This window comes from Alligator mississippiensis, chromosome 7, assembly GCF_030867095.1.
Source record: "Alligator mississippiensis isolate rAllMis1 chromosome 7, rAllMis1, whole genome shotgun sequence".
Taxonomy (NCBI): Eukaryota; Metazoa; Chordata; order Crocodylia; family Alligatoridae; genus Alligator; species Alligator mississippiensis.
In genome coordinates this window covers 80,635,069-80,662,487 of record NC_081830.1, presented here as the reverse complement: position 1 = coordinate 80,662,487, position 27,419 = coordinate 80,635,069, and the positions used below count along the sequence as shown (strand labels likewise).

The 27,419-nt window shown below is 45.6% G+C and overlaps 1 protein-coding gene across 1 annotated transcript in view; it reads left to right on the top strand.

Annotated features, from left to right (window-relative positions):
* The window catches only part of PEX5L (peroxisomal biogenesis factor 5 like), an 81,137-nt gene that overhangs the window by 20,404 nt on the left and 33,314 nt on the right, over positions 1–27,419 (top strand). The window contains exons 3-5 of the mRNA XM_014606183.3: positions 910–1,119; positions 4,426–4,549; positions 8,011–8,107. Coding sequence (XP_014461669.1) covers positions 910–1,119; positions 4,426–4,549; positions 8,011–8,107 — 431 coding nt within the window. The remainder of the gene's footprint in view (positions 1–909; positions 1,120–4,425; positions 4,550–8,010; positions 8,108–27,419) is intronic.

The window sequence follows — 27,419 nt, the reverse complement described above, 5'->3', positions numbered from 1 at the left end:
TAACTGTTTCTGAAAACTTTCTTGGAATAAGGGTAATTATGGTGCCCAATCCATAGCAACATTTTAGACTGGGGCTTTCAGATATGGACAGAAACTTTAATGGCTTGGGCTAGGCTGATGGTGACCCTCATGTTTGCCCCTAAGAATCAGTGCAGACATGCACTGAGTATTCAAATTCCTATGTGGGTCTGGAGCTTTCTCTCTAAAGCAATGTAAATACACATTTATTATGTGTTATCCTTTCTCTGGGTCACATGGATGGTTTCACAGACTTCACTGGGACAAGATGCTTGTGTAAGGCTAGCAAAGAATGCTTCAGAGTGGTTATTTTTTCCATTACGAAAATTGTGAAAGGGGTATTACAGCATGGCAGGTTAAAGACAAAGGAAAACATGCTGCTAAATCCTCACAAATGTCTTTGAAATCTCTGAATGTAAAGTAATTGCATGGTACCAGGTCCAGACATGGATCTTCTCCAAAATGGAGCAAGACACAAAAGTAATGTTATAATCAGCTGGTACTCATTGGTTTTGCTTTCATTTGGTAAAGCACTGAGAACACCAGTATTTGGTGGAAAACTATAAAAGCCAAGATTTTCAAAAGTAATCAATGATTTCAGGTGTCTGACTTGACACAAACTAAGAAGGTCTCATTTTCAAGGTGACAATCCTTTTTACAAACAGCCCTTTTTAAGTGATGGAAGCACTCAAAAAACACAGTCACTCATGAACATCTTTACCACCGTAACGACATTACATTTACTGTAGCTAAATGTGAATGTGTATAATTTAATTCAAGTCTTTCATGTTCATTTAAACATAATTCATAAAGAATAAGGACGAACTAGAGTTGAGTATACGAATTGAATATAGCACAGTGCTGAGTTCTAACATTTTGTGGCTCTGATAGTATTGTCCACAGGTTTGGATCTCTTGGACCTCAGTGAGCCTGTCGTACAAACCCAAAGCAAGGCGAAGAAGACAGAGAATGCATCCCGAGATGAAGGCTTAAAGGCTGCAGCCCATAGAAAGAAGACAGACAGCTCAGACCTGATTAAAGTAGATGCTGAGCAGAAGGTCCTGGCGGTCAGAGTTCCAGAGAAGTCTTCATTAGATTTAGGTGAGAACAGGATATTTCAGCAGTGTTATCAAATGTTTCTTCTTACTGCTATCACAAAAAATGCATAGGAAAAAGTTCTCCATTTATGTGGTCATTTCCAAGTGAGTGCAGAGTGGGTGGTCATTGTGATTTAGCAGCATTTTATACCAACTATGCCCTCAAGTTTACATGGGTATAAATGATGACACACAATGCCCTGGAAAAGGTGGACGATGCAATGGAACATCAAGTTCTGAACATAATTATAGTGTTTTCAATGAAAGAGAGCAGTTGAATGCAAATGCATCAAGGACAAGTGCAGAGTGCTGTACCTAGGGTGCAAAAATATCCAGCACACCTACTGGATGGGAAGTGACCCTCTCAGCAGCACAGAAGTGGAAAGAGATCTCAGAGTCCTAGTGGACTCCAAGATGAACATGAATCGTCAGTGTGATGAAATCATCCGCAAAGCTAACGGCACTTTATCATGCATCAGCAGATGCATGACAAATAGATCCAAGGAGGTGATCCTTCCCCTCTATCGGGCACTGGTCAGACCACAGTTGGAGTACTGCGTCCAGTTTTGGGCACAGCACTTCAAGAAGGATGTGGATAGACTCAAGAGGGTCCAAAGGAGCGTCACTCGTATAGTTAGGGGCTTACAGGACAAGCCTTATGAGGAGAGACTGAGGCCCCTGGACCTCTTCATCCTCCACAAGAGAAGGCTGAGAGGTGATCTTGTGGCCACCTACAAATTCAGTAGGGGGACGCGGCAAGGGATCAGAGATGCTCTGTTCACCAGGGTGCCTCTTGGGGTAACAAGGAACAACAGTCACAAACTGACAGAGAGCAGATGTAGGCTAGATATCAGGAGAAACTTCTTCATGGTAAGGCTGGCCAAAATTTGGAATAAGTTCCCAAGGGAGGTGTTACTCTCCCCTACCTTGGGGGGTCTTCAAGAGAAGGCTGGATAGGCATCTGGCTGGGGTCATCTGACCCCAACGCTCTTTCCTGCCTAGGCAGGGGGTCGGACTCGATGATCTGGTGAGGTCCCTTCTGACCCTAGCACCTCTGAATCTATGAATCGCTTGTTCTTTTTCAAAGTTTCACTCCATGTCAGTTGTGAGGACTGTTTATGATGTCAGTATTTATCTAGTAGGAACTAGTCTTGGTCCACATCTTCATTTCATAACAGTTATCAGTGTGATAATACTTTACCAAGCTGGGCTGGATCCAAAGAGATGTACAGTTTCTAGTGATTCCATATTAGTTGCTAGCATTAAGAAGGCAGCCACCAGAAAAAGGCCTGGGCTTGCCAAGTTTTAGTTCTGTATAACTAAAATATTACTAATGCTGTTCAATGCTTCTTGCCAGGTGCTTCAGTGGACAGTCTGTTGGATAAAATTATTTAAGGGGAAAAAGGGCAACTTCTAGGTTGTCTCCAGGTGGGATTTTAAAAAGTTACCCATGTGAGCTAGAGATCTATTTCCATTGTAGTCAATGCAGATTAAGCACCTACATTTCTTAGGTTTTTTGAGGACCCAATTTGTTCATGTTGGGGAGATTGAGGTGCTCAGGATTAAATGCAGCATTCTAGGCATTCTCTCCCAGAGTTATGGAAAGAAAGATTAGTGTTTGCTGTGGAAAATCTTTACAGCAAAAGAGGAATAACATCCAAATGAACAACTGGAGTTTTAAATGATGATAAAGTAAAAGAGTGCAGTGCCTTCTGCTGTGCAGCGTAATCTTAAGGACTATTCAGGGAAGAAATCTACCATTCAGGTTCAACACAGTTCAATACAGGCTCAGCACAGGTCCCTGCTAAACAGTTATCTCCTTCCCCCATTGCTAGGCTTTTCTTCACCATGGCACACACTCACAGTAACTGTCAATAAATGTGTAATGGATTAACAACAGTTTTGTACCCCAGATCTGTGAACTCTTTCAAGAAATGCTTTGGAAATAGATTAACCAAATTCCAGAAATTGCTCATTAAAACAAAGCAAGGGGCATCATTAGAATTTGGGGCAGCTCTCAAACCAGCCAGATCCATGTCACCCATCTTTTTCAGATAGAGCAAATGTCACAAATATCTACTGTATTACACCCACTGTTTTGCCTAATAATATCATCGCGGGGAAGCTGAGAACGGTGCATTCCAAGAACAGGATTCATAGAGGTTAAGGAAACAAACAAAATTAATATCCTGTCGAGTCCAGGAGAAAGTAAATTCAGGTCTCTTGCCCAGACTGAATCACAACCATCTGCAACAGAAAATTGGCTAGGAGAAAGACATTTGTCTCAAAGTAGCAGTTTCCTAACGCTACAGTAAAGGCTTTTAAAAACCCTGATTTTCAAATAAAGAATCTGAGGGCACAAACAGAAGTAACAATTTTTGCCTGATCTGGGCACAAGTGGTCTAGAGCTGTGACCAAATGTAAGTGCATGGCTACAGACTGCTTCAAAAATCTAGTGAAAATCTGACCCTTCATTGCAGGAGGGGTCAGATGAAGACATTTCGAAACAGAGCGTCTTCTGTAACTTCTGTCTGCGCTGCCTGTTGCTGTTTTCAGAATGGGAGGGTGGGAAGGGAGTAGAGGAAGTTCAGTCTCAAAGAACCCCTAGAGCGAGCTCCCTTCCCCCCCTCCCATTCCGAAAACTTGCAGCCATGCAAGGAGGAGGGGCCATGGCTAGTGAAAACTGACTGCAAGCCACAGCTGGCAGATAGATTCCTCTCCCCGGGAACCACCAGTGAACTTCTGTTTGGTCCAGGGGATCAATGAACTCAGAACACTTCCTGCAAAGCGTTCTCAGCTACAGCAGGGAGCTGCACTTCTCTCTGTGCCCTGAACCTATCATTGTTTGAAAACAAAAATCAGGCTGGCAACTAAATATCAGTTGCCTCTACCATCATTTGTACCCGCCCATTGCAAATGCTAAATGGAGGATGGATTTTCAAAATCTGAACTATGATGTGTAGACTAAAAGTATCCAAAACTACTGAGAAGCTGCCATAATCCAAACAAAAAGTGATTTTTCCATTGAATTAACAAGCATTAACAGGGAGCCCAGACTTTTCTACAAATTTTAAATTGGAATGTTTATGAAAATCCAGATTTGGGTAAATTATTGATGCTCTCAGATATTTCAGTTCTCCTGGGATTTCAGCTGAAAAACTGAAGTAAATTAAATATGGATTGAGTCTTAATTAAAACATATGATTTAGTGATTTAGAGTGCAATTCCCTCAGGACTCATTCACAGAGCTGAAGAAAGAATATTATTTTCTGAGTTAGGTTCCTTAACAGACCCTTCTTTTCTTTTTCAGTCGATATTCAGACACAGCTAGAGAAATGGGATGAAGTGAACTTTCGTGGAGATAGGACCAGCAAGGGCCATCCAGCTACTGAACGAACATCATCATCTAGAGCTCCATCAAAAGAGCTTTTATGGTAGAACATTTTTGATTTCCTAAGATAGTATTTCTGGCTCTGCTCTTTCATTAATGAACATTCTCATTAATTTTATAGTTACCTAACTCATAATATTGTTCAATATTGTCCAATTTATTATAACTGCAGCAACAGGGGTAAGTGAAACATCAGACGTTAGCTAACAAGTAAGGGGCTGGACTCAATGATCTTCCAGCCCTAATATCTATGAAATCTATGAAAGTGAACATATTGTAAATTAACTTGCATCAACAAGTTTTCTAAAACAGAGTAGGTGGAGTTCAACAGAACTATGAATGGCGGCGAGAGGCACAAGTCAGGCTAAATGTGGTTGGACGAGCACAGGGGAGCAAGTGCAGCTGTTAAAGTACCACGGCCTACACTCATTTGGCATTCAGGGGCATGTGAAATGAATGCAATTTACATCTCCAAGAGGTGCAACATGTGGATATATGACAAAACAGTAGAAGATAACACATCCAAGCCAAAGCCTGCCTTCTCTTATGGCATTTGTAACCTCACTGACCTTAGTGAGGTTACAAGGGCTGTTAGTAAAGGCTGTAGATGGGTGCTTCCATTTAGTTGCCTCAGGCATCTCTACACTGTACCACATTGTGCAGTGTACACATAAGCTTAGTGAATAAGCTACACTCAGGTTGCCAAATCACTGCATTGCCACTTCTATATACCTGCATCAATTTCAAACCAATCCGTTTTTGCCATTAACCTATATCACCATTTACTTTGTTGTCAGATTTAGCTTGGAGATTTTCCTTAGAGTAGTGGTTCTTAACCTTTTTAGCCTGAAGGCACCCTTCCATAACTCTTCCACATTTCGTGGCACCCCAGTTGAAAAATCATGTAGATCTAAAGAACCAAGGACTGCATGTTGATGATGGTTTTACAGCACATTTACCTGAATTCTGAATTCTTTCCATGCATGAAAGGCGAGAACGACCCTCCTCCTTTTCAATAGGCCTTTAGCTCCCTGTAATCAACTTATTTTCTTCTGCTACTTGTGTGCATGCTACCCCTGGGAATTTCTCCCCTTCCTTCCCACTACTGTTCTTTACTACGCTGTGCCTAATTCAGATCAGACCTGTGGAAGAATGCCTTGCATTTGAAAACTTGTCTAATTTGTCTTTTATTGGACCATCTACATAGTTGGTCCAAAAAAAGATATCACCCTAATAAATCCTTGCCTCTCACTTAGCTTTAAATTTGGAAAAGATATGGAGGGGGTCTTGAGGCTAAAAAAGTGGATAATCACTGATCTAGCTGGTGCCACTTAGGCTAGGGACAGACATTTAAAAATCTGGAGCCTGGATTGATTCAATCTTTGCAGGTTAGTCTAACCTGGCTAGTAATCATACAGACATTCCCTCTGGACTGAAGAAATGCAGGCACATGCTTGCAGTGGCTCAGGCTAGAAGCTGGGGGGTGGTAGAGCAGTCCTCCCTTCCCTTTGACAGTGCTGAGCTGAGGAAGGTGTGGCACAGCCCAAGAAGGCTGCTCTGATTAGGGTGGCGTTCTCCCCACCTCACTGTTCCTGACCATGGAGGAAGCTAACAGGGAGTTGATAACACAGCATTTAGCACCCCATCCAGAAAACAAAAGCCTCTCATTAGTTCAAGCTCTTCTTAAACAACTTTTTCCAAGGAAGAAACAGAAGGATAGTACCAGCAGACCTATTGCTCAGCTCCAAAAAGCCCTAAGTAGACACTGTCCTGTCTTCCTTTGTCCTGTCTACCTTACACAGACATCTCCCAGCATTAGCTAGCATATCACATGCTGGCTACAGTCCTTGCTGTAGGAGAGGAGAGAGGGGAATCCCTGTTTGAGCAGGGAGTGGGGCAAGGGGAAGCCAGGCAGGTCTCTGTTGGCGCTCCAGCCAGGGAGCAGAGGGGCAGGGCCAGCCCTGCTCTAGAGCAGAGAGCCTCGTCCAGGGCTGCAAACCATCTAGGATGCTGAGGGACTCTGGTTTAAGTTACACCAGGAAGGAGTCTGGGGGACACATTGCATAAACCAGTTTGACCCAAATCAGTTAAGTCTGATACTACATTCAACCAGGTTTATATCAAACCTGTTTCAGCCATTTTCAAACTGGTTTATCTGCATTGAATGTCTGTTCTGTTACAGGTTTAAACCCATTCCTGATCACTTAAACCAGTTCGTGTGTAATATCTGTCTCTAGCCAATAGGGCTGTGGGAGCAGGACCTCATTCCCCCTTGCTCTGCTCTTTCCAGAGTCTGTCCCCTCCCCACCGCTGGTCTGTACCTCAGGGGGCAAGGGAGGCTCCCACTGCTAAGGCTACTCTTGCAGGGTCTCACACACTAAGGACTATACCCATGGCCCTCCCCACTGGCCCCAGAAGCATGAGAGGAACAGACAGGACAAGCCAGGCTGCAAAGCACGGTTCTGTCTGTGCATCCACCTGCCCACCCACTTGCAGCAGAGTGCACTGTTGGGAATGTGGGGGGACCAGTACAGGGGCTTTAGGCGGGGAAGAGTGGGGGAAGAGAGCAGCGGCAGCCCCCAGAGAAACAGCCACAAGCGCTGCTAGAGTTGCTGGGGCAGGTGCAGAGTGCCAGATATGGGAGAAGAACATTTACCTCCTCACACAGGGACTGGGTAACACAATACCCCTAACAGGATCTTTGGGCACCCCTGTTGAGAATCACTGCATTAGAATTTGACACCAGATTGAATCTGACCTGGTGCATTTCCCTTCTGTGTTATCTGCCATAAAGACACTGAGAGGAAACTAGGGTAGTGTGCAGACAGAAAGGGGTATGGGACCGGGTGACTAGGAGCCTAGTGCTCTAGAGCATAGTTTCTCAATCTGTGGTACGCGTACCCCTGGGGGTACACGAGACACAGGCAGGGGGTACATGAGTACCCCAACACTCTCTCTCTCTCACCCTCTTTTCCTCTCTCTCTTGCCCCTTCCTCCTCTCAAAACTATGGCAAAAAATTTGGTGCGGCACACATTGTGCAGTGCTTTAAATTCCTCAGTAATAATGTGGCATGCCATGTTTTGCATGGCACTGGGTTCAGCCCTCCTAGCTTTGGGCAATGTCACCTCTAGCCCAGGTACATACTTGAGTTATGCATCCCTGGTGTAAAAGGTGGCAACCCTACCCACACCAGATCAGATATCTGTCATATCATGGCCTTATATACACAGCCCTTTTCCAACATACGGCACATATTAGTCCATAAATATAAAATCCCCTGGAAAATTGAGTGTTGGGGTACTTATTAAAATTTTCAGAAGTTAGGGGGTACTTTCTACTTAAAAGGTTGAGAAGCACTGCTCCAGAGTTCTGACTCCTTTGTGACTGGACAATTCACTTGGCTATAAAAATAAGGAACGGTGCTGTAGGCCTGATGCCCCACTCTGTTATACTAGTTTTATACCAATGTACAAAAGTGAATGTGTAAATGTGTTTATCTATAGGTCTACAGAGAATAGGTCACAGTCTGAGCTGGCTAAAGTCAAGAGTGCCTTGGACTCAGATTCAGCATCAGATTTAGAACTAGCCCCAGCAACACAGGTAAGAGTTTTTTATTATGGAGCACAAGGGGAAGGCAAGAAGGAATCAGCTTATATGGTTACTCTTCACTGCTCTAACAAAACAAAAAAAATTAAGGGGGCATTTTTCACAGTCATCAGCTGAGCCGAGGGGAATCCTGCCTGAGGCTAAATGTTCAATTTCTAAATACAGATACTAGGTATTTCAAATAAATGTATTGTCATTTTGGTGTTCACTTCTTTAGTGAGTAAGCATAATAGCTTTGCTTACAGGTTCTCAGAAACACATGCCAAGAGGGGTAAAGTACCAATGCATGGATGTCATCCAACTCACAAGTCTTGCCTTCCAAATACTCATCGGTAATGATACCAATAAATAGCTACGATAGCAGTGGAAAGAAAGTGCAATAAAATTGTACTGTTCTGTTCAGATCAGGGAATTACATAGAGTTACAAAATACATTATATCATCATCTCATGCTTAAGACTGTCAAATGCAATGAAATATTTAAAATTGATGTGGGGGGGCGAATTATCAACAGATTTCAAGAAAATGATTTTAATGTAAATATTTTAAACCAACACACCCTCCAGATCAGCAGGATGAGCTGCTATTTTGTTGTTGGGTGTTTTGCATTTACTGTGTTTCAAGTAAAGTCTCTGAGGGTTATTTAGGGAAATGAAGTCTATCAGGAGAAAGGAGCCTTTGGAAAAACATGAAGTATTTTAATGCATTAGCTCACTATTAAAATCCACCTGCAAAAAAAAGTAAGCACTGCTGAGTTTGTATTGGCTTGCTACAAAATCAATAGCACAGCAGAACTGTGACAGGAACAAGTAATAATATTAGACAAACCACATAAATTGCCACCCAAATCATAAGCAGCATGACTTCAGGCTCTTGTACTTAAATCATTTGGCACTGTTAATAGCCCGTAGATAAAATTCAGTTTTTATCCTTTACAAGTGCTTTAAACCCCTCACACTTAACATAATCCAATAAGTGAATCATTTTCCTTTTACCAAAAAGAGACGGTTATCCTGTGTCTGCTAATGTAGTGCGAAGCATTTCAAATTAGCTACCAACCCAAGAACATGAATGCATGAAAAAGAATTACTCTACCAAACTCTCAAATGAGAGATGCAATATTGGTTGCTGCATAAACACTACAGAGATCAATGCAGATCCTCAGCAGGAGAAAGTGTCAGAGTTCCCTGGAAGTGAGGATGGCTTCCATCCGTTAAGCATCTGCCTAACGTTTCCATTCTCTTAGCATATTATAACATTATATTCCCTAGAATTGGCAATGAATACATTGATCACTGTGACAGGAGGGACGTCAGGGTTGCTGTGCTCTCCCCTGCCGCCTCCTTTACCGTGCCAAGCTGTCGTCTTGCACTCTTCTAGTCTCGCCCGCCACGACTTTGCTTGTATATATTTTTCTAGGGAGGCTGCCTTCCTTCTTCTTGGCCACGGTTGTCCAGTTACCTCTAGTTCTTCTACGGTAGTGTGTTTTCCGTACTCCTCAGCCTTATGGGCTATGCGTGGCTCCTACCACCCCAACACCATGCCCCAAGCCTTGCAGATGTAATGGACGTTGTTCTGTCCCTTTCTCCGTCTTCACGCCCTCTTTGGCACTTGGGCTGTCTGCAGTCCCATCTCTCTGTCTCTCTCAGGGCCTTCTCAGTTACGCTGCCCTTCTCTCAGGGCTCACCATGCCCGCACTGGTGCTCCTCAGCAACACTGCTCTTCTCTGGGCTGGGGTCTATGCACCCCGAATGTTGCGCCCTCACTGGCGCTGGGGTCCCCACTCTACTGTGAGTCCCCTATGAGGCCTCCTCCATCCCCTAATAGCCTCTCCCAAACCACCGGTGTAACCAATAGCAAACACAAACAGTAACATAAACACCAGCCTCTCGGCTACAACATAAGCATAAGCCGCCCGGCTATAATCACACTCCAGCCTACCGGGGACTCTCTGTCTCGCCGCGGTGACCGACGCTGCTCTGGCATTCAAGCTTCACTTCTTTCCTGGCAAGGAGCTCCTTCTCCCTTAGCTGCTGGTAGGGAACCGCCTCTGGCCTCCTGCCTGTGCTTTATATAGGAGCCCGGCCCTGCCCCTTCCTTCAGCTGGCGTGGCAGGTGTGGGTCATTATCCCACTATTTGCCTCAGCAACCAGCACCTGAGGAGCCCTCCCTGCTCTCTCAGCAGCAGGCACCCTCGTGCCCTGCTGCACTCCTCCCCCTCACGAGTCCGACTCACCGGGCCGGGTCTTGGTTCGTATCTGCTGCACCTCTCCCGTCTCCGTTCTCTCGAGTCCAAGCTCTTGTTCTTCGACCCCTTCAGCACGCAGAGGTGGAGGTTTTAAGGCGCCTCCTACCCGCCTTTTACCCAAGGCGCAGCATGTGGGATTTTATGGGATGTGCCCCGCCACAGGCAGTCCCTCCACACTAGCCAACCGTGGTCGACTGTGCTCCCTGTTGGTCGAGCTTCGGCCTGACTCTCGGGGGTTTTTCTCCCTCTCACCTCTGGCCCAACTACAGTCCATCCCCGTACACCTGAGTCTCTTCCCTAGGGCGAGTTGTGGGGTTCCTGGTCTCCTTAGGCCTTTTTGGAGCTCCTGAAGCTTCTCCCAGATCTCCCACTGCTTCCTCAACACCTTCTGGGTATCTTCTTCTTTCCAGAGCTCTATCTTACCCTGCCAGTGGACCTTCCTCCCAGTCCATTATACACCTTCACATAAGCTACACTCCCTACTTTTTCTTCAATGAGGCTTCTTAACATGCACCCTCTGACCTGTTTAGGGAGGCTATTTACATAAATCTGAGGGCTCTTCTCAGGTTTTGATCCCCCTTTTGGTGGTGGTTCTCTCCTCCTTGCCCGTTGCCATTTCGCCCCACTTTCTTTACCAGGCTCCACTGGTTTCCTTTTTCCTGGGTCCCTCTTTGACCCGTATTGCCCCAGGTCTTGGGCTGCCTGGGTACATTCTTGACGAACTAAGCAGGAAGCTTCCCTCCTTGGGGTCCTCTGTCCACCTTGCCCTGCTGTCCCAGCCTCTACCAGGCCTGCCCCTTACTGGGATCTATGCTGTTTCTCTTGCCTCTCAGTCATAACAGTTCCTTCAGCTGAAGTTTTAGCTGGCTCATCTCCTTTGCATGGTCATTCTGCCATTGTTCTCATCTCCGGTTCCAATATTCTAAAAGAGCCAGCAGGGCTTCCTTTTGTAGGGTCACTGGCTCTTTCTCTACAGCTCCCTCCTCCCTGGTACTTCCCCCAGGCAGTCCTGACTCAGCCTCCTCCCTATGTTCTTCTGGGTCTAGGTCTCTGGGGAATTTCTCTAGCTCCATACATTTCAGGTTCTTATACCGGGCAGTTTCTAGCTGAGCCTCTACTTCCTTCAGGGCCCTTTTCACTACTCCCACCTCTTGGTATTGTTCCTGTTGTTCCAACTTAGCTGTCATCACGTAGTCTGCTAATCGAGTTCCCAGTGTCTCCAACCTTTCCCGCAGTCTCTGCGAACTCTCTGGTTTGTGATTCCTGTCTTTCGTCTGACCTCTCAACCTCCCCCAGGTTCTGGATCTTTATAGCCATCTGCTTGTTTGCTTCTTGCAATCCTTTTCTCTCCATCTCCAGACTCTGGATTTCTTGCCTCATCTTTTGCACTTCCCACTGTAGCTGCTCATTTTCTTCCCTTATCCCATCTTCCTTTGTTAGGCTATCTTCTACAAGGGCTTTAAGGGACTGTACCTGTTGTTTCAGTTTTTCTTTTTCCCCCTCCATGCTCTTTAACTGGGTCTGTAGCCGTTCATTCTCCCTCTCCTTGGTTTTTAGTTCCTCTTCCAGAGACTGCATTTGCTTTCCTAACATCTCATAACTTGTGCCAAAGTTTTTCATTTGTTCCACCTTTGCATGAGTAGCTTGTCTGCCTCTCTGGCCTGGGTATGGCTTTTGGATAGCTGGTCCCACAACTCCTGTGCAAGATCTTCTGCACACATACTTCTCTGTTGCCAACTTTTCAGCTCCTCTTGCAACTCTCCTATCCGGTCCTCCTGGCTATGGGCTTCCTTTTGGAGGACTCCTATTAGGCCTCTGGCTACTTCCAATTCCCTTAGCACCTTCTTTTGTTCTTCTGTCTGTTTGGTGCCAGCTTCCAGAGACCTTGTCCCACCTGCTATCACTTCCTCCTGCAGTTTTTTCAATTTCTCTTCCCTCTCCCGGCCCCTCTGAGCCTCCTGGGAAATGAGCCGTTCTATTGCCTGCATCTTTTCTGCCTCTATCGCCACTAGGCGCCCAATTTCTTTTGAACCTCCCTCTTTCTTGCCAGACAACACCTGAAGCTCCAATGCAGTGACCTGCGCCTCGGCTCTCTCCTTTTGGGCTTTTGCCATTCCTAGCTCCCACTTCAACCAGTTTACCTTCTCCTCCATCTCATCCATCCTTAGTTGCCAGTTGAGCTTTTCCCGTCTCTGGTCTCCCATGCTTCTTACCTTTCTGGGCTGGGGCCTCAGTCTTACTCTGTGAGACTCCTGGCAATGGGCTTATTCCTTCCACCCTGCCTCACAAGCTGTGGCACCCCTACCTCTTATAAAGCCTTTCTCTATTGTAGTCTTGCCCACAGGTTCGTTCTCCTTTCTTTTTTCAGCACGGCCAAGCCTTTCCCGGCCAGTGCACCACTGTGACAGGAGGGACGTCAGGGTCGCCATGCTCTCCCCTGCCGCCTCCTTTACCGTGCCAAGCTGTTGGCTTGCACCCTCCTATTCTCGCCTGCCATGACTTTGCTTGTATATATTTTTATAGGGAGGCTGCCTTCCTTCTTCTTGGCCACGGTTGTCCAGTTACCTCTAGTTCTTCTACGGTAGTGTGTTTTCCATACTCCTCAGCCTTATGGGCTATGCGTGGCTCCTACCACCCCAACACCATGCCCCAAGCCTCGCAGATGTAATGGACGTTGTTCTGTCCCTTTCTCCGTCTTCACACCCTCTTTGGCACTCAGGCTCTCTGCAGTCTCATCTCTCTGTCTCTCTCAGGGCCTTCTCAGTTATGCCGCCCTTCTCTCAGGGCCTTCTCAGTTATGCCGCCCTTCTCTGGGGCTCACCACGCCCGCACTGGGGCTCCTCAGCAACGCTTCCCTTCTCTGGACTGGGGTCTATGCACCCCAAATGCTGCACCCTCACTGGCACTGGGGTCCCCACTCTACTGTGAGTCCCCTATGAGGCCTCCTCCATCCCCTAATAGCCTCTCCCAAACCACCGGTGTAACCAATAGCAAACACAAACAGTAACATAAACACCAGCCTCTCGGCTACAACATAAGTATAAGTCGCCCGGCTATAATCACACTCCAGCCTACCGGGGACTCTCTGTCTCGCCGCGGTGACCGACACTGCTCTGGCATTCAGGCTTCACTTCTCTTTCCTGGCAAGGAGCTCCTTCTCCCTTAGCTGCTGGTAGGGAACCACCTCTGGCCTCCTGCCTGTGCTTTATATAGGAGCCCGGCCCTGCCCCTTCCTTCAGCTGGCTTGGCAGGTGTGGGTCATTATCCCACTAGTTGCCTCAGCAACCAGATCCTGAGGAGTCCTCCCTGCTCTCTCAGTAGCAGGTACCCTAGTGCCCTGCTACAATCACTTTGCTTATATACGCCGCCTGATTGCTTTATCTTCCTGCGTCTTTGCCCTTCAGCTAGGATACCCTGTGGAAAGCAGGAGTGCATTTGGAGAGTCTGTAGCAGAATGGAAGGCTACTGAAAACAAACTCCAGTAATAAAACCATCAGTGATTCCTAGTGACTCAATTTCTATCCCCTCACCTGAAAGATAGGCAAGTTTAATTTGGAGGCTGGCAGAAACTGGCTAAAAAAAAAAAAAAGTAGAAAGCAGCAGAAAGGGGCTGTGGTGACCCGGACCCCAGGATCTGAAAAGGAAGTGTCAAGAGAGTAGCCCAAAAGGAGAATGCAAGTGACAGAGAATGCTATTAGACCCTGACTCCATGTGGTGCCCAACGACTAGGGAGACGATGATCCAATTGCTCAGGGAGCAAACACCAGCACACATTGCTTGACAACAGCTTTATTTAGAATGGAGACAGCTTTGGGCGAGCTCCCAAAGAAACCGGGGAGCAGCCATGAACATTAGTTTTTTCCATATTTATACACTTTGGTTTGCGCTCATTAACATTTACTCCATCCTTGTCCCGCCTTTGCTCTACCCATATTCCCTCCTATCTCAAGCTCTGCTTCTGTTTACTGTTTGTTTCATTAGCATGGAATTGCCTATGCATTTCATTCATTTACATACCTTTTTGCTAAGTGTGTATGGTTAAGACCATGAACCCAGCTTCTCCCAGTCACTTGCAGTTTTTTTGCTGATTTCTTCACCATCTCCAAGCTCTTACTTCTGCTTATCTCCAACAATAGCTGGTGGGCTGCATCCTATTCTCCTTGCACAATGAGCTATATATTTTACAACACTGTCACATTGTTAGTAAAATGCTTGCCTTAGCATTTTGCAATGTTACTTTTAATATATCATTCTGCCTTGTGGTCAGTGTCTTTGCTGAGCCATAGATGAAAGCCTTTATTCAGCTGCAAATCCAGTGCTCCCCAAGATCCAAATATTGTCACCCTAACAAATGCAAAGAGAGACAAAATAATAAACCTTCCCAGTGTGATAGAACAGAAATACAGGCCTATGGAGGGAAAAAAGCTCACCTGTTCTACAAAGCAGCACGATTTCATGCAGCTAAGGTCCCCTCTACATGTGACAGGTATTGTGCAATAAACTGACACATCATTTGAGCTGAATTTGCCAACTTAAAAAAGAATTAGAGCACGGGATGCTGACCCAGTCTACTGGATTGACTGGTTGCCATTTATCAGAGATGATCAAAACAAGCAGTCTTTCCATCTTGTGCTTCACACTTCAGTGAGAACAAGAAACACTACTATTTTGTTACAAGACATATATCCATTAGTGGTGCAGTAAGGCTCAGAATATTTACATGTGAAATAAGATCCCCTGTGAAAGAAAGACACTTTTGACCTTCTTTGGCCTCTGTTTTCCTGAAACAAATAAGAGTACCAAAACGTTAAGCACTAAGCACACCAAATGCAATACTCTGCCACCATTTGGCTTGTTGAAATCTCCCCTGCCTTGGAATAACTAGGGGCTAAGCAAAGATAGTTTGTGGCCCTATTTGTAATGAATGCCATACCAGATGAAAGCAGCACTGTTTAGAAGGAGAATTACCAACATCTAGAAATCAGATCACCGTTGCTAGAAAACAGTAAACTTGTATATTATCTAAAGTTACTGGGTCTGATTCTCCAATCCCTTTCAATGTGTGTTGTCATTTATATCTACATAAAGAGCATAAAGTGCTACTAAAACCAGAAACCTTTTTTTTCTGGTTGAAACAGAGAAGCACTCCAAAAACAAAGACACAGGTCATTGATCTCTCTTCCCTTCTAAACTGTCTGCTTACCATTCAAAGTGGGGAGCAGCTTTGGGGTCCTGCTGGAATCATTGTTAGCTTAGCACATTCAGGGAGAAACAGGGTTAAGAATAACGTAATTCAGCTAGCCAGGTAATTTGCCCTTTCCACTCTAGTACTGCACCTGTTTCTTGCCTAAGTAAGGTGTTACTGCAATTAATTGTTACACACTGCCCTGCCAACACGATTCAACCTAGCTCTGGAGGGACCACGCTGAGGGACAAAAAGATAATTTAATCTCCATGGCCCATTGTGTTTCACGTATTGCAGGTTGGATAACAACATCAAAAGATTACATGCTTGTAAAATAAGATTAGTTCTTTATTAAAAAAACTATTTACTGTCAGCAGCCAGCTTTCTAGCCAAATGCACAAACACCAAGTTCTTGGTGCCTCCTGTAAAAGCTCTCTCTCCTGCAACTAAAGAGCACCTGCTCTTCCCTCTTGCAACTCTTCCCGCTTGCACCTAAAGAGCATGTGCTCTTCCCTCTTGCAACGAACTTCCCTCTTGCAATTCTTCCCACTTGCAACTAAAGATCATGTGCTCTTCCCTCGGTTCCATGCAGGTGACTGCATATTGCATCTTAAGCTTCTCTTAAGACGGCAACGGTCAAGATGTGCCAATTGCAAGGGTTGCAATTTTCCTGGGCTGGGAAAGTTAAATTAAAGTGCCAAGAGACCACCCAACTCTGGGCAGCCTCAGGCTCAGGCAGCTGTTTCTGGGCTCGGTTTGGTCTCCAGTCCCTACCGGAGATGGAACACCCATTCATTTCACATAGCTCATTAACATTCATTACTGTCAGTCACTACCTACTTGGATCAAGTTATACCAGAAAAGAGAAACATGCTCTACCCCTTCAGCTATTCCCTAACCCTGCCATGACATCGTTCTTCTCTCAATACTCTATCAGTAAAATAAATCTCACTTTGTATTTTACCACATCACGTTTTCAAAATCTGTATCCCCTGAGGATCTTGTTTTCCATTTAAGGGTGACCCCAACTGTATGCAACATAGACCAGCAACATTGTGGAGATGTTATCTTGTCAGTTGCTGAGTCCTTAGAGGCTCCCCTTAGTGCCTTTCACTGTCCATCTCTGACAGCTTCAAGGCACATGAGCTTTAGTTCCCAGTGTAGAGCAGTGATTCTCTGAATGAACAGGTCTCATTTCTGTGCTTGAAATATTCAAAATTATTCCATTTTTCTTGACAAACAGGAAGAGTCCTATGTGTAATAGATCTACGTTGTTAATGCAAGTTTACCAAGTTTTGAGGAGTGTTACTAATACTTCCAGAAATGTGTTGGAAGGTTAGGATGGACAGTGGCCATCATGGTTTGTGGCATTCTTTCTTCTCACTGGCCATGTCTACATGAGACACTTAATGCTCAGTAGACTAAATCTACTGTGCATTAGCGTGTCATGGCAAAAACCATTCTAATGCACTAATGTGCAATAGAATTAGTCTACTGCACATTAAGCATCACAAAAAGACTGTACACCATTAATACTGTGCACTAGTGCTGGCAACTGTGCATTTATGTAGTACCTCATATTAGCAGTACTAAACTTAATATGCAGTAATAACGGCTCATTAATGCACATGCAGATACACCCACTGTTCTGTTCCCATCATACACTGCCCAATTCAACTGTATAGCACCAGGAGGATTTTTGTTGTTGTCATGAGCCCATTTGGCAGATCCCTGTTTGTGATTCTGTCTGCATGGAAATGTCCTTCAGTATTTGGTTTATTTGCAGTTTAATTTCCTCCTTGATGATAAAAACTGCAAACCTACAGTTCATAGACTGTGCAGTCTGCTTAGTTTGTAAGCAAACAGATACAATTTTCAATGTTGGGCCTCTAATTTTCAATGTTGCAGCTTTAAATTCCAGTTTGTTCTCCCCAAAGGCTGATAAAGGAAACACAGATTGAAGTGGCTATGCTTGAAAAGTGAGCCCACTTCCAACATCATGTCACTTTGACATTTCCTGCTGAAATTCCAGCAGTACTGCTAGAATTGTTGCTGCTTTACAATGAAGTCAAAGTCAAAGCCCAAACATTTAATTCAAGTCTATAGTCCTATGCACCATTATTTAGACTCCATTTTGTGGACTGCATAATTTATTCTCCATATAAATCAGGCATTTGCCAATAACAGTAATGGGCTGGATCCATCTTTGATGTGCCATGAATTTCGATAAATTATAAGCTTGAAACAAAGAGTGATATAGTCTTCTAGCAGTCTGTGACCATTAGACCTTGTCTTCCCTTGGGGTGCCCCGGTGAACAGATGTACTCCCAGATCCTGATGCACACCCCTGGTATAGGCTGCTACCAAGTGACCCCTGAGCCTTTGCTTCTCCAGGCTGAAAAGTCCCATACATCTCAGCCTCTCCTCATAAGGCTTGTTTTCTTGACCTCTAATCATGCATGTGGCACTCCTCTGGACTCTCTCAAGCTTCTCCACATCCTTTCTAAAGTATGGAGCCCAGAATTGGATGCAGTACTCCAGCTGTGGCCTCACCAAGGCCGAGTATAAGCAGGAGGATGAGTTCCTGGGTTTTGCTTGAGATGCATCAGTAGATGCAAGCCAGAGTTTTATTTGCTTTGCCAGCTGTGGCATCGCATTGGTGGCTCATGTTCATCTTGTGGTCAGTCATGACCCCCAAGTCTCTTTTGGTCATGGTGCTAATGAGGCAGTAGGCATCAAGCCAGGTTGAGAAGCCAGGAGAGCCAGTGGAGCCAGACAGCACAAATCAGAAAGAACAGCAAGCAATCTGAGATCAAGTTGAATCATGTTGCCCAGACTCTTCCTGTTCCTGTTCCAGGTCAGCAGTTTATACAGGGGGTGTATTGCTTCCATCCCAGTTAACCACTCTGGGGAAAGGGAGTGGGAAGAGGACTAGGTCCTACTGAAGGCTTCACACTAGTTTTGACTAGTCTGGGTGAATTTCCATGGGGTCGGAAGTCAAAATGAGCGACTGTGCTGTCAGGTTCAAGGGTGAGGCCTGACATTTGTCTAGTGTGGTTCAGGTAGGTATGATCCTGCTGTGAGCAGGGTGTTGGACTGGATGATATCCGGAGGTCTTTTCCAGCCCTACTTCTCTAAGATTTGGCCCATTGCTTTGAACAGAGACCTGTGCTACCAGAAATAAATCTACTATTTAAGCCTATAACACACCACACATGGTCCACATAAATAAAGTGCGAGTGTAGGAAAATGTGAATGGAATTATGAGCTGAATGAATAGGAAGTTTTGCCCCAGACAGCAGTAGGCAGAGAGCAGCTACTGCACTCCCAGTGTAAAGTACTGACCTAATGGAGTCAGTGGAGACTGTGCAGACCCTTGCTTCCAACATATTTATTCTCCCTAACCTCCTCATATTGTATGCTCCCTATTACACAGTACTACTATAATACTCTGCATGTTGGCGTACCTAGAGACGTAGAGATCACCTGTGCTGACTCTCTACCCCAACCTCTAATGAAATGCAGTATTTCCATTACATATTGGCCTTCCATTACTGCACAAGGACACAAAGAATGTGATGCCACATTTAGGATGTGTCAGTCAAGCTGATGTGGGCTTTATTTGCTACTTCTACCTTTTCTCTTTGGTTTAATGAACATGAATTATTCACAGCATTAACCTTGGTCTAAGAAAATGATGTTAACTGGGAAAAAAAAAAGATGGAGCAAAGATGGATACAATCAAACAATTTAGAGGATTCAGCTGATAAAGAATTAATAGATGGGAATAGATAGGAATATAATTAATGCCAGGCAACATGTTTTAGTGAAAAACAAGTCTTGTCTAACAAACCTGATTTAATTCGTTGATGGGATTATAAATTCAGTTGATATACAATTACTGTTTAGATCTAATGTTTGGTTTTAGTCAAGGGTTTCACTGAGCTCACAAATGTTCTAATTAAACAGTTACCACTAGACAATATCAATAAAGCAAATGCTAAATGGATTAAGATCCTAATCAAATGGGATTTCTAATGGGATTCCTCAGAGATTCAATGCTAAACCAGATCCTATTTAATGCAATTCACAATGATCTGGAAACAGATATAAAATCATGTCTGACATAATCTGAAGATAATACAAAGACTAATTGAGTACTAGATGATAAGAGAGACATCAGACAGAGCAGTATGGATCAATGGGAAACCAGGCCCATACAACCAATATGTTTTTTAATACAACAAATTGTAAAGCTATACATCAAGGAGCCAGGAATTCAGGCCATAGGCCTGAACATAGGGGACTATGTTCTAGACATTGTAATTTGTAAAAATATTGAGGTATCATTGGCCATGTCTTCACATGCATTTATGACATCTGAAATCTACTGTAACTTACTGCGCAGGAAGCAGAAATAGGCTGGCATCTACCGTGTAGGCATTAAAGTGCATTAACACTGTGTGTGAACTGACTCGGGACTAAAATTAGTCCCGAGTCAGTCCACACACACAGTGTTACTGCGCAGTAAGGCGTCTACATGTGCATTACCGTGCAGTAACTAACCGGACATAAATTTGATACTTGTACGTTGCAGGTATCAAATTTACACTCAAGTCAGCATAAGTCAATATATTTCCTGTGCAGTATGGACGTGCATGTGTAGACATATGCCCATACTGCACAGTAATTTCTGTTACTGCACAGTAAATGCACACGTGCAGATACACCCACTGTGGACAAGCAACTCAACATCAGCTCCCAAGCGTGACAAAAATTATTTAAGCCTTACACTGAGAGATTTAAAGAATTCAGTTGCTTTATTTAAAAGAAATCTGAGAAAGGAGTGCCTTGACAGGGAGAAAATATTAGGTACTAAAGCACTTTTTTATTTTACCAGTGAAAGGTAAAGCAAGAACCAGCAGCTGGAAGCTAAAGCCAGACATATTAAAATAGAAATAAGGAACACATTTTTACCAGTGAGGGCAATTTAACATCTCACTTCCCATCTCAAGAAAGTGGTGGCCTCTTGATATCTTTTCAGATCTTCAAATCAAGACCAGCTGCCATTCTAGTAGTTATGCTTCAGCCAAACACAAGCTATTGGGCTCAATTTAAGGACTGGCTCACTTCAGATTCACATCTAAACCTGACACTTTGTGGTGTATGGCATGGATATTACATTTAATGACCTGTGTTAGACAGCAGGTCAGACTAGAAGATCTAATGGCTCCCTTAAATTTTAGTCTTAAATTCTATCAGTCTAGGAAATGAGCATTCTGTCCATCAAGGAATATTTTTTTAAGTGAAATTTTCCTTCCCCCAAAAACTACATTTTCTAATCAGATGTAAAGAGGAAGTTGGTGGTGGATGTGTAAACAGAAGTCAGATGTCCTGACTCCTGACATTAACTCAAAGGCCATCCTTTCCAGAAAAATCTTTAACTCGGTCTAAATGCCAGCAGAATTACAGGGCACAGCATGAAACCACAAATAAGCAGAAACACAGCCCACTTTTCGCAGCAATTCTGCACTCACAGTATGGATTAGTTTAACTTGAATCAGTCGTCCAGCATAGGATTCAATGCATTAATCTATGCTTAATGGCACAAAGCCTAAGTAAATAGATACTTTAAAGCCAGACAAATCTTAAATATACATCATATTTCCAGTTGTTGAAAAAAAATCTTTCTGAACTTGCATTCCCAGGTGCAGGAACTGAAACACAGAATCATAGAAAATTAGGCTTGAAAGGGCCCTCAGGAGGTCATCTAGTCTAACTCCCTGTTCAAAGTAGGACCAACCCCAACTAGATCATCCCAGCCAAGGCTTTGTCAAGCTGGGCCTTAAAACCTCTAAGAATGGAGACTCCTCCATCCTGTGCTGCACCACCCTCCTGGTGAGAAAGTTTTCCTAATATCCAACCTAAACCTCCCTTGCTGCAACGTGAGACAGTTTCTTCTTGTTCTGTCATCTGTCACCACTGAGAACAGTCCAGCTCCATCTTCTTTGGACCCCCTTCAGGTAGTTAAAGGCTGCTATCAAATCCCCTCAGTCTTCTCTTCTGCTAACTACATAAGCCTAGTTCCTTCAGCCTCTCCTCAGAAGTCATGTGCCCCAGCCCGAACCATTTTTGCTGCCCTCCTCTAGACTCCCTCCAACTGGTTCACTTCCTTTCTATAGTGGGGGGCTCAAAACTGGACACTATTCCAGATGTGGCCTCACCAGTGCAGAATAGAGGGGAATAATTACTTCCCTCAATCTGCTGCTGGCTCACATACAGCTTATTGTTCACTGCAACTCCCAGGTCCTTTTCTGCAGAGCTGTGGCCCAGCTAGTCAGTCCCCAGCCTGTACTGGTGCATGGGATTGTTCTGTCCTAAGTGCAGGGTTTTGCACTTGTCCTTCTCGAACCTCATGTGATTCCTTTTGGCCCAATCCTCCAATTTGTCTACATCACTCTGAATCCTAGCCCTACCCTCCAGTGTATCCACTACACCCCCCAGCTTGGTATCATCTGCAAACTTGCTGAGGGTGTACTCCATCTCATCTTCCAGATTGTTAATGAAGACATTGAACAAAACCATTCCCAGAACCAACCCCTGGGGCACTCCACTTGATACTGTCTGCGAGCTAGACATTCAGCCATTGACCAAGGGCATTTGGGAATGCCTGATTGCCAAAAAGGAGTCATACACCCAGTGGAGGGGAGGGCCTATCACCAAAGAGGAGTATACCTCCACCGCTCGGGTCTGTAGCGGGGCTGTTAGGAAAGCTAAGGCAGATACAGAACTAGGGCTAACATCAAGGATCAAGGATAACAAAAAGTCCTTTTTTAAATACATAGGGAGAATGAACAAGGCACCGGATAATGTGGGGCCCCTGCAAGATATGCTTGGCAATCTGGTGGTTGCACCAGAGGAGAAAGCAGACCTCTTTAACAATTTCTTTGTCTCTATTTTCTTGTGCAGGGAGCGGGACTCCCCTACCGAGATTCAGGATAGACTCAGGAGAAACTCTGCCAGGCCTAGGGTCAGGGAGGACTCAGTTAGGGAACTTCTGGAGGGGCTGGACATGTTCAAATCAGCAGGTCCAGATGCTCTTCACCCCAGGGTGTTGAAGGAATTGGCAGGGGTTATCGCGGGGCCCCTGGCACAGCTTTACGAGCGCTCATGGTGCTCTGGCCAGATGACTGGAAGAAGGCCAATGTGGTCCCCATCGTTAAAAAAGAGAGGAGGGAGGACCCGGGCAGCTATAGGCCCATTAGTCTTACTTCATTCCTGGGGAAGCTCTTTGAGAAGATTATCAAGGAGCACATCTGTGACGGGCCGGCAGCAGGGATGATGCTCAAGGGCAACCAGCATGGTTTCATTAGGGGCAGGTCCTGTCAGACCAACCTGATTGCCTTCTACAATCAGGTCACAAAATCATTGGACACAGGTGTCACAGTGGATGTAGTCTTTCTGTACTTCAGCAAGGCCTTTGACACTGTCGACCACCCCATTCTCATTAAAAACCTAGGCAACTGTGGCATTGATGCCTACACAGTCAGATGGATTGCAAATTGGCTGAGAGGTCATACTCAGAGAGTGGTGGTGGACGGGTCATATTCGACCTGGAGGGAAGTGGGCAGTGGTGTCCCCCAGGGCTCGGTCCTTGGGCCAGCACTGTTCAATTTATTAGCAACTTGGACAAAGGGTGAAAAGCACCCTGTTTAAATTTGCAGACGACACCAAGATTTGGGGTGAGGTGGGCACAGTAGAAGGGAAGGACAGATTACAGTGGGACCTGGACAGGTTACAGGGGTGGGCAAATAAAAATAGGATGGGATTCAATAATGACAAGTGCACGGTGCTGCACTTAGGCAGTAGGAACCAGCAGCATACCTATAGGCTGGGGAACTCCCTTCTCGAAAGCACGGTGGCAGAAAGAGATCTTGGAGTCATTACTGACTCCAAGATGAACATGAGCCAACAACGCGAGGACACAGTCAGTAGGGCTAACCGTACCTTGTCGTGCATCCACAGATGCATCACAAGTAGGGCCAAGGAGGTGATCCTCCCCCTCTATGTAACACTGGTGAGACAACACCTGGTGTACTGTGTTCAGTTCTGGGCGCTGCACTTCAGGAGGGATGTGGACAGCATTGACAGGGTCCAAAGGAGGGCCACTTGCATGATCCGGGGACAGCAGGGCAGACCCTATGAGGAGAGGCTACAGGACCTTAATCTGTTCAGCCTTCACAAGAGAAGGCTGAGGGGGGACCTGGTGGCCGTCTATAAACTTACTAGGGGGGACCAGTGGGAATTGGTAGAGACTGTTCTCCAGAGTGCCTCCCTGAGTCACAAGGAATAACAGCCATAAGTTGTTAGAGAGTAGGTTTAGACTAGACATCAGGAGGCACTACTTCACAGTTAGGGCAGCTAGGATCTGGAACCAACTTCCAAGGGAAGTGGTGTTAGCTCCTACCTTAGGGATCTTTAAGAGGAGGCTTGATGTTTACCTAGCCGGGGTCATTTGAGCCCAGTTTTCTCTCCTGCCCAAGGCAGAGGGTCAGACTAGAAGATCTACAAGGTCCCTTCTGACCCTACAGCTATGAATCTATGATTACTACCCGTTGAGCCTAATGATCCAGCCAGCTTTCTATTCACCTTATAGTCCATTCATCCAACTCTTACTTCCTCAGCCTTCTTGCAAGAATGCTATAAGAGACTGTATTGAAAGCCTTGCTAAAGTCAAGGTATATTACATCCACTGCTTTCCCTGCATCCACAAGGCCAGTCATCTCATCATAAAAGGCAAGTAGGTTGGTCAGGCATGACTTGCCCTTGGTGAATCCATGCTGACTGATCCTGATCACCTTCTTCTCCTCCAACTGCTTAGAAATGGATTCCTTGAGGACCTGCTCCAAGATTTGTCCAGTGACTGAGATGAGGCTGACTGGTCTGTAGTTTCCTGGATCCTCCTCCTTCCCTTTCTTAAAGATGGGCACTATATTATTCCTTTTCCAATCATCTGGGGCCTCCTCCAATTGCCACAAGTTTTCAAATATGATGGCCAGTGCCTCTGCAATCACATCAGCCAACTCCCTCAGCACCCTTAGATGCATTGCATCTGGCCCCATGGACTTGTACACATCCAGCTTTCCTAAATTGTCTGTAACCTGTTCTCTCCAAACTGTGCTTCCTGGTGCAGTAGTCTGAAAGCTGACCTTGCCTGTAAAGACAGGTAAAAAAGGCACTGAGTACTTCAGCCTTTTCCTCCTCCTCTGTCACTAGGTTGCCTCCCCCATTCAGTAATGGACTTTTCCCGACTTTCCTCTTAATGCTAACATACTTGTAAAACCCTCTTTGTTACCCTTCACGCCCCTTGCTAGCTTCAACTCCAGTTGCATTTTGGCCTTCCTGGCTTCATCCCTGCATGCCCGAGCAATGCTCTTGTACTCTTCTGTAGTCATCTGTCCAAGCTTCCACTTCTGTAAGCTTCCTTTTTTGTGCTTAATAGGGCTGTGCGAAACAGCACCATTTTGTTTCAACTTCAGTTTCACCATTTCAAAGGGAAAGTGTTTTGTTTCATCATTTTGTTTCATTTCAAAGCACTGTTACATTTCATCGAAACTTTGTTCCCATGTGTTTCAATATTTCGCCCATAGGCTATAATGGGGAATCATGAAAATGCCTATAACTTTGTCATTTCTTGCCTGATTCAAATGAAAATTTCAGGGATGGTAGCCCCTTCTGCAGGCATGAAGCCTGCTAGGTTTCTAGGAGATAGGTCCAGGGGGTTCTGGGAAACTGCACTTCAAACTGTTCAAAGCAAACCTCACATCACTTGCTGGCAGTGGCAGCCTGCTGTCATCCTGTGTGCAGATCTTGGTGCCCTCACCCCCCAGGAGGGCTGCGGGGATGTGCTGAACTCTTCCCAGGGGGCAGGGGCCACTGGATATGCATGTGGGATGACAGCATGCTGCTGCTGCCAGCTGGGGACAGCAGCAGCACCAGGCTTTCTGGCACTTGGCACAGGCTGCACCCAGTGCCGGTCCCAACCGGCAGTGACAGCCTGGTGTCAACCTGCGTGCAGATCCAGGGGCCCGCACCCCCCCAGAAGCATTCTGGCACAGCCCTGCAGCCCTCCTGGGGGGTGTGGACCCCGAGATCTGCTCACAGGATGACTCTGCTGCTGCTGGCTGGGACCAGCGCCAGCACCAGTCTTCCCAGCACTTGGCACAGGCTGTGCCCAGAGCTGGTCCCAGCTGGCAATGGCAGCCTGCTGTCATCCCACATCACCCAGGGACCTGCACCTCCCATGAAGAGCTCAGGGAAGCAATCAGTGATCCGGAGGGGAAAGCAGGGAGCTGGAGAATCCAACCAGGAACTGGGGGAATGTTCAGGGACCTGAATATTCCCCCAGCTCCCAGTTTGGTTCTCTAGCCCCCATTCGATTCCCCAGCTCTCTGATTGCTTTCCCAGCTCTTCTCAGGGGGCACAGGCCCCCAGATCTGCAGGATGGGTTTCAGCAGGCCGCCGCTGCAGTTTCATCAGCAGCCTGCTGAAACTCTGCATGAAGATGGGGGGCCCCCTCTCCCTGGGAAGAGCTGGGGGAATGATCAGAGAGCTGGGGGAAGTGATCAGAGAGCTGGGGAATCGAACTGGGAGCTAGATATCAAGATCAGAGTAGTCCTTCTCCCTTCTTCCCCCTCCCTCTCCTTAGTTTCTGTTTAGCTGCAGCAAGCCTGGCTTTGAAATTCAAAAAGTTTCAAAACTTTCAAAATGTTTCGAGTGCCCTCATTTAATTTCAAAGCTGTTTCAAAGCCTTTTGTTACATTTTGATTTCACTGATTCAAGCTCAAAATGCATCAAAACATCTTTGAAATAAAACACCAGTCAAAATTTCACACAGCCCTAGTGTTTAAGGTCACCAAAGAGCCAAGCTAAGCCAAGCTGGTTGCCTGCCATATTTGCTATTTTTCCTGCACATTGGGATGGTTTGTTCCTGAGCCCTCAGTAAGGTTTCTTTAAAATGGAACCAGCTCTTTGGACTTCTTTCCCCCTCAGACTGGTCTTCCAGGGAATCCTGCCTGTCAGTTCCCTTAGGGAGTCAAAGTCTGCTTTTCTGAAGTTCAGTACTCTGCTGGTCTCCTTTCTTCCTTTTGTCAGGGTCCTGAACTTGATCATCTTGTGGTCACTGCTGCCCAACTTGCCATCCACTTCTGCATTTCCCACCAATTCTTCCCTGTTTGTGAGCAGCAGGTCAAGAAGAGCATGGCCCCTACTTGGTCTCTCCAACACTTGCACCAAGAAATTGTCTCCAACACACTCCAAAAACTTCCTGGATTTCCTGTGCACTGCTGTACTGACCCCCCACCCCAACAATGTCAGGGTGACTAAAGTCCCCTGTAAGAACCAGGGCCTGTGACCTGGAAACTTAGATTCATAGATTCATAGAAGTTAGGGTCGGAAGGGACCTCAATAGATCATCGAGTCCGACCCCCTGCATAGGCAGGAAAGAGTTCTGTGTCTAAATGACCCCAGCTAGATGCTTATCTAACCTCCTCTTGAAGACCCCCAGGGTAGGGGAGAACGCCACCTCCCTTGGGAGCCCATTCCAGACCTTGGCCACTCGAACTGTGAAGAAGTTCTTCCTAATGTCCAGTCCAAATCTGCTCTCTGCTAGCTTGTGGCCATTATTTCTTGTAACTTCTGCTAGTTGTCAAAAGAAAGCTTCATCTACCTCATCCTCATGGCCTGATGGTCTATAGCAGACCCCCACCACAACATCACCCACATTGCTCTCCCTTCTAACCTTAACCCAGAGACTTTCAACAGACCTATCTCCAGTTTCACACTGGAGTTCTGACCAATCATACAACTTTTTT